The following is a 6,976-nucleotide window of genomic DNA, read 5'->3' on the forward strand; positions in this document are numbered from 1 at the left end:
CGCCCAATTACAGCGCGCGCTAACACTTGGATTCACGCGCGAATTCTAACCATGACTGTTTCTCCAGGCGATTTATTTTTTGTGGAGGGAAAAGGTTGAATGTTGTCGAGTGTTTCCACTGGAAGTTAAATCGTGCAGTTGGACAACTTTGATATTTTCTTTTTGTTTTTACCCCCGACAAAATAATTCACTGAAAGCCAATGCCGCGTGCAACAAGGCGTTGATGGCGTTGTTCAGATTTCAACGACTTTTTTTACTTCGAATCGCATCAGGACTGAGTTACGCGTCATTACAGTTGAAAAAAGTATTATAACAGTCTGGACTGAAATTTTGCTCCAAGGAAATAATGGATGTGGATTATAATCGATCAGAGGATTTTCAGCGTAATGAAAGAGTTCACTCGGTGAGTAGCACAAGTTACTGTGATGAGAACAGAAATAGACGAGTTCAGTGAAACCTTTGCCCCAGGTAACCGATAAAAAAGAAAATTAGCAGTTCGAGTTTACAGCGAATGGCCGACTAGAAGTTTTGACCAAGAGCCTAAGCGCTTGAAAGACTACATAACTTTTTTTTTTTTTTTGCAGTGTCGTTGTTGTCACGGTTCACGCTACTTCTGACATTGCTGTTGTATTGCTATTGCTGTGCCGTTTTTGTCTAATTACAGACTGGTAATTACTGTTCTATATAGCTGTCGCCGTTCTTGTTGGCGTGTTGTTGTTACTGTTCTGATTTTTGTTGTTGTTATTTTTTGTTGCTGTTCTTGTTGCTGGTTAGTGTTGCTTTTTAACAGCAGTATGTCGGAAAGCTCAGTTACCAGTAGAGACCAATTATAAATTAATGCAGGACACGATAAAAAAACGTTTTGGGGATTTCCTACAAACGGGAAGTAGGATAAGTATTATACCATATACAAGTCCTTTGTACTGACTGGGATAATTTAAAAATTACTGTATTAGCGTTTAAAGGTTTTTTTAAAGGAGCTCATTTACGGTATTTTGGAGCTATTTGAATTACCTTCAAATTAACGGAAACCTGAAAATAATAGTTTACTAAGATGGGAAAAAACGCCAAAGAGATAACAATAAACCATAGAGGAACAAGGGTGGTGAAGGATGGAGAAGATTGACACGGATTGCAAGCGAGGAACTTGAAAAATTTAGGCTGAACTTTTCAAGATGCGCAAACAGTGGCCTAGAGCCTTTGAGAACACTTCAGGCTGTGGTGTCCATCCACAAGATAGTGCCTACAACATACATATACAGGTTGAAATGCAATTTCTTATCACAATAGACGCGACAATGTAATAAGTGAATGAGAATTCAAAGCAAATAGAAGCATCATAAACAACATCAAACGCCGGAAAACACGCGTGACTAAGCCACAAATGGTTTTAGTTTAGCATTCGATTGATTAAGAAAGAGATTTTTAAGCCAGTCATAAAGCGGGGGACAAGAAAACCCAAAAAGGTTTCGGATTGCCCGCGAAACTCAATTCAAATCCACTCCCATAACTCTTGCAATTCTAAAAGGTCAAGTAAGAAATAATAATTAATCTCTCTACACAGCCTTTGTCAACTGAATGTCTCAATGTCAATGAAAGTGACAACTCTACACGAGACTGTCGGATCTGCCAGACATCTGGAAACTCTGAGGCAGAAAAAGGAGAGCTCATTGTTAGTCCTTGTGATTGCAGAGGTAGCCTCGGTTTCGTGCACAAGCTGTGCATGGAGAAATGGCTGGGCCTGCGCAACCAAGACACTTGTGAACTGTGTCATTTTAAGTTCGAGACCAAGAGAAGATTTAAACCTCTACACGAGGTAGGTTGGGTTTCTACTTCTTCTACAGAAACCCTACTGGGCACTCCGAAAGATTTGTTTACAACGTTACTTAGCAGTGATGACAAAAAGAGAGAACATACACCTTATTGGCTTCAAACAGTTTAGGAATCTGAGAATTTAAACTCTGTTCAACCAAAAAAGTTTATGCTTTGGCTTTTTGGATAGTCTATTTAATTTTTAGCATTTTTACTAAAAAATAAAGCTTGTTAAGGTTTGGTTTTTTTGTTACGAAGTTTACAACATGACTGAGCGGTCAAGATGACGCTACCTTACCCTTTCGGGACTACCCGCTGTGTCCCGCAAGGAAATAGTGTTCTTTATCCGTATAATAAATCCTTTATTGACCAAGCTTGTTCGGTCAAGATGGCTGGATATTGGCCAAGTTCTTTTATTGCGCGTTTATGGATCGAGAAGGAGTCGAAGTCCATGAACACCCTCGGTCAATAACCCATATACCCTTAACAAAATCATTTTTACGTTATTTCAGTGGCATCTTGGTCAAGTCGCGGAAATGCTAAGCAGCGACGAGAAAGGAATCCTTGTTCTTGGATTTGTAAACTTCATACTTCTGATTCTCGAGATCCCCTTTGTCTACTACGTCATCAAAATCAACGCAAGATATTTCTTGGATCAAATAAATGACGCGGATCCAACTCACGAAAAATCTTCGGAGATTTATACTCTCCTTTTGGTATTACTTCTGATCTTTACAATTTTGTTGTTTCTGTCATCCATCACTTTCACTGTGCTTGGCTTTAAGGTGTTCCGCAAAATTTTGAGGTTTAGTAGAGAGGTTGCTCTGATCATTCCCATAAAGCATCTGGAAGAGCCATTGGAAGACGAACATGTCGTGTGATTTATGTTAAAATCACTCATAAAATAAAGCGATAAAAATCCTCTCAGTTTTATTAGGCAGTTGCTTTCAAAATTCTTGAGAACATGTCTCATCTGAACAGATTTACGTAGCTTGCTAAACAAGATACCTAAACGGGCTTGTTTGCAGGGTTTATTAAAAAGAGACGCTACATTCTTGGAATTAAGGTTTCTTATTCAAAAGATTTACAAACATTACAAACAATTTCAAAAATTCAACATTTGTCTGTAAGCTTAACTTAAAGTTTGCACCTCCACTTCGTAGCGTAATAAATATCTGCTGTAATTTAACCTAACTAATTACGTACTTAGATGTGTTTCATGCACAAAAAAATGTGTTTCAATGTCACTACAACTAGTGACAACAGATCGAGTGTTAATACAAATTACATGAATATTACTGAACTCCAAAATATGCGCGACAAGTTTCCGTTACTTCTTCGTCAGTCACAACAAAGCACCAGCTCTCCTGGGTCAGATTGTTGCCGCACCCCGCCACTGACCGAGTAGTCTGAAGACTCGCTGAACAAAAGTTTTTTTGTGACAGAATTCATCAATTGCAAAACCTGCAGACTCGGTTATAAGTTATGTTTAGAGACATCAATCCAAGTAAATACATGAGCAGTTGCTTCCCTCACTAACAGTATAGGAGAAAATTAACGAAACGCGCAGGCTCTGATCATCGAGTAGTCAGCTACCGGTACCATGAGGAGCATGGAGTTTTAGCTAGCGATAACTGCGCACATTTCCTTAGGAAAAATAGTTTTCATGATTTCGTCAGATGCAACGCAAAAGGCTTTGATGAACTGCGTACAAACCAGTCCTTGCCAAAGCCATACGGCATATTTTCCTAACCCATATTGTTGAAAAACTTCCCTAAAATTTTTTCGAACTTACAAAACTGTTATATCGATAAATAAACTGTCTGCGCAAACCAATAAACCTTCTGCGACGTTGTTCAGGTAAAAAATCTTTCGTTGACCAGGAAGCAGTTGAACAAAGTCTTGTTCTCAGAACGATATTTCCTCGTGAAAACTTCTGCCTCGAAATCTCCTGTAATAAACGTTACTATAGAGTCCTCCTGGAGTTCCCGTGGCTAGTAGTACCCCGTATAACGAGCCTTCTGGCCTAAGAGCTATAGCAAGTCCAACCAGACGATTCGATTTTAGCTCCTTAAGAGAGGCCCTTGTGGATCTATTGAGGTGGAACACTTTTCTAGCCGCTGAGAGGGACCATACACCAAAAGGTTCGAAACACACCTGAAGATTAAAGTAAACAAGAGTTAACTTTACATTCATCTGACTGTCTGTTTCATAATAAATGGTTAAAACTCTGGAGTATTTGTAGTTTGTTTAGTGTGATCGTCTGGGTGAGCGTAGTTCTGAAAAGAACTGTTGTTGGTGACTGACGTTTATACAATCTGAGCAGAATGTCAGCTTCAGAGTCAATTGAAAAGTGTTTGTCAGTCGATGGTATCTGTCTGTTTGCCCACTGGTTTGCTTGTTTGATCGTACGTCTAACTGTACGACTGATACAATGGCTGCTGACTGACCGACCGACTGACTGACTGACTGACCGACCGACTGACTGACTGAATGAATGATTGACTGGCTGACGGGCTGACTGACTGACTGACTGATTGACTAACGGACGGACGGACTGGCAGTCTGTTCGACTGACTGACTGACTAACTGACTGACCAACCGATCTACCGACTGGCTTACCGACTTCGATACCGACTAACTGACTGACTGACTGATTGACTCACTCACTCACTCACCACTCACTCACTCACTCACTCACTCACTCATTCACTCACTCACTCACTCACTAATTAACTGACTCAGTGATCATGACCGACCTACTGACTGGCTGACTGCCTGGCTTGCTGACTGGCCAATGTTTGTGTGTTTATAGTGGGAAAGTACTATTTTTAGTACCTTAGTTATGGCAGATTCCTTCTCTAGAACTTTAGGAATGACTTCCACAGCGAAAAATCCACTTTTTAGCATCTTTTTAGCAGAAGGATATAAATGATAAACAGAGCTTGGAACAAGGTCTCTGTATCTACCACTGGCCGCGTATTTAACTGTGGCGTTACATTCCTGAGCGAGGAACGATGTCGCGGGCGCAGGTGATTGATCTACGAGAACAGGAGGAGAGCTATCTGCAAGAGTAAAAGAGGTACATCAAATTCAACGTACAAGGAGAGTGATATGAAAATTGATTCGAGTCTCTATCATAAGAACCCGGAAAAAGACTAGCCTAAAAGTAGGCCTCACGCGGAATAAACAGGTTGGAGTCTCAACACCCACCGCTTTTTCAAGTCCAGTCCTCTTCCTACGGCCTGCAAACAGTAACTGGTCTCATCAAGCCTAATTCCTAAGCAGTGCGATCAATTACACTGTGATGTCGTTGTAAGAAAAAGAATGATACTTCGCTTAACGCGAAATGTTATCCCACGAAAAGAGCCCTTTGCTCTTTATTGTTATCTCTTGTTTTACTGGAGAACGATCACTGGATGAGTGTTTACAAATAAATGTCTGTGATCATCACGGCGTGACCGTATGTTACGGATATGTAAAATCCGGCGGCTATTACTGTCGCTCCTGAAAAAAACTTGTATGCAATTCATCCTTTAAAAAAGCAAATTGGTTAACAAACGGTGCAGGTATGCATCGGCTGAACCTCAGCGAAACCAGCAGCATGATTTCTTAAACAAGTGTACATTGCAACTTACATGCATGGACACAGGCGGCTGCTGGACAGTCGCGCGCTTCCATTGAGACACCCACGCAGTGAGCGGAATCTTCCAGGGATAGACACACTCTGCGACGATGCTGTTGTCCTTCTTGGCAATATTTTCTTTTGCTGCATGCACTCCATGACCCCCACAAACCCCACACGGCTAAAGGGAGAACATCTGAAGTTTCTGATAGATTGAAAGACGTTTCAGTAAATGGCGTGACTCGGTGACTCAAGACAATCTATGCGCATGTCAACGTACAGTCTACTTTATACAACTGTATATATGAAACATCATATCTTTGAACCGCGGAGAAAGATATAAAGACATGATTGATCATTGCAGTTATTTACAGTATTTAGAGAGGAAGCCACATCCGCCTTAGCTGGTTTTCACGCAGGTCATCTATCCTGGTCGAACTGGAATATAAACAGCTCTGTATATTATGTATATAACTGTCTGCGATGATCAATCTTCAATGTCATCAAGTCTGCTTTATATCTTATTATCAAAGATTGAATTAACTTGAAGTTTGCCCGAACTGACAATAAGATGGGCTCTTATGCTTTGATATTTTTGCTTCAGTATTGTTTTCCGTTTCTTTGCTTGTCTGCTTGTTGTTTGCTCAGTTAGTTTCGTTTGGTTATTCGTTCGCTCGTTAGTTCCTAACCAGTTAACCAGTTTGCATATTTCTGTATTTTGTTTGTTTGTCTTTTTGTTTGCTTGGTCTGGGCGAAGACTGAAAAGATTGCCAGGGATCGGGAGAAGTGGAGAATAATGTCGTGATGGTCTTACGTCCCAGCTGGGACGAGTGAAAGAGAGTTGTTTGTTTTTTCACTTTGTCGTTCGGTTGATTGGCTTGTTTGTAGCAGGAATATGAATAAAGTTTAACTTCTGACCCTACATAGTACGCATTGCCTTTTCGCATGGTGCATTTCGCAGATGCTACTTATTCTCTTTTCTTACTCACCAGAATTCCCTTCTCGTTTGGCGTCTATTGACTTCGTTGATTCAGTTCCCCAATCAAACGGTTCCATATCTATCGGTTGGTCTAATGGCCTACTGAACCAGCTCTTTGTGAAAGAAGGTTGATATTCCATGCGCAAAGCAAACAGGGCGAAGCCAAGAAGAACGCAGACAAATGAAAGAAATTTGATGAGAGGAACAACATTGTTTTCCTGCAAAACAATACAAAACAAAAAAACAGTAACCTCGACATGCAGCATTCTATGCAAGTAAACTCTCAAAACCCAGTGCACACAACCAGTTTTTTTTTATAAAATATCACAGAAAGACCATATGCTAAAACCAAAATTTACTCACTTATTAACCGAGGTCGTTAAATAGTTGAACATACTCGACCGTTTAACTGCCTGCGAGCAGGCTCTCGTGCGTTGCGGCAGGAGCAAAGTCGATGAGCAGAGTCGCTAGAGATGAGTCAGCGAGGAGAGTATTCCGGCTCGCTTGGCTCGCTGACTCTCGCTTCGTTCGCCAACGACTTTGCTCGTGCCACCAACGAT

At 40.8% G+C, this 6,976-nt stretch overlaps 2 protein-coding genes across 2 annotated transcripts; one reads left to right on the plus strand and one right to left on the minus strand.

Moving 5' to 3' along the window:
* The first annotated feature begins 51 nt into the window (after positions 1-51).
* On the plus strand, positions 52-2,750 carry LOC145470945 (uncharacterized). The gene is made up of 4 exons (XM_081454788.1): positions 52-57; positions 341-403; positions 1,565-1,816; positions 2,325-2,750. Exons 1-4 carry the CDS (start codon positions 52-54, stop codon positions 2,691-2,693), a joined length of 690 nt encoding a protein of 229 aa, XP_081310914.1. The 3' UTR covers positions 2,694-2,750.
* On the minus strand, positions 2,742-6,384 carry LOC145470961 (uncharacterized). The gene is made up of 4 exons (XM_081454789.1): positions 6,295-6,384; positions 5,451-5,697; positions 4,651-4,877; positions 2,742-3,969 (listed from the first exon to the last, which is right to left on the minus strand). The coding sequence occupies exons 1-4, from the start codon at positions 6,382-6,384 to the stop codon at positions 3,721-3,723; spliced, it is 813 nt and encodes a 270-aa protein (XP_081310915.1). The 3' UTR covers positions 2,742-3,720.
* Between the last annotated feature and the right edge of the window lie 592 nt (positions 6,385-6,976).

This window comes from Orbicella franksi, chromosome 2 (genome assembly GCF_964199315.1).
Source record: "Orbicella franksi chromosome 2, jaOrbFran1.1, whole genome shotgun sequence".
Classification (NCBI taxonomy): domain Eukaryota; kingdom Metazoa; phylum Cnidaria; class Anthozoa; order Scleractinia; family Merulinidae; genus Orbicella; species Orbicella franksi.

What these genes read in the sequence shown, in the direction of transcription:
- LOC145470945 (XM_081454788.1), top strand. An exon ending in GTAATGAAAGAGTTCACTCG is followed by an intron (nt 404 to 1,564) that starts GTGAGTAGCACA and finishes CTCTCTACACAG; the next exon opens with CCTTTGTCAACTGAATGTCT. An exon ending in GATTTAAACCTCTACACGAG is followed by an intron (nt 1,817 to 2,324) that starts GTAGGTTGGGTT and finishes ACGTTATTTCAG; the next exon opens with TGGCATCTTGGTCAAGTCGC.
- LOC145470961 (XM_081454789.1), bottom strand. Translation starts at nt 6,384, where the DNA reads ATGCGAAAAGGCAATGCGTACTATGTAGGGTCAGAAGTTAAACTTTAT. An exon ending in CCAATCAACCGAACGACAAA is followed by an intron (nt 5,698 to 6,294) that starts GTGAAAAAACAA and finishes ACATGCGCATAG; the next exon opens with ATTGTCTTGAGTCACCGAGT. An exon ending in AGGAATCTGCCATAACTAAG is followed by an intron (nt 3,970 to 4,650) that starts GTACTAAAAATA and finishes TTTAATCTTCAG; the next exon opens with GTGTGTTTCGAACCTTTTGG.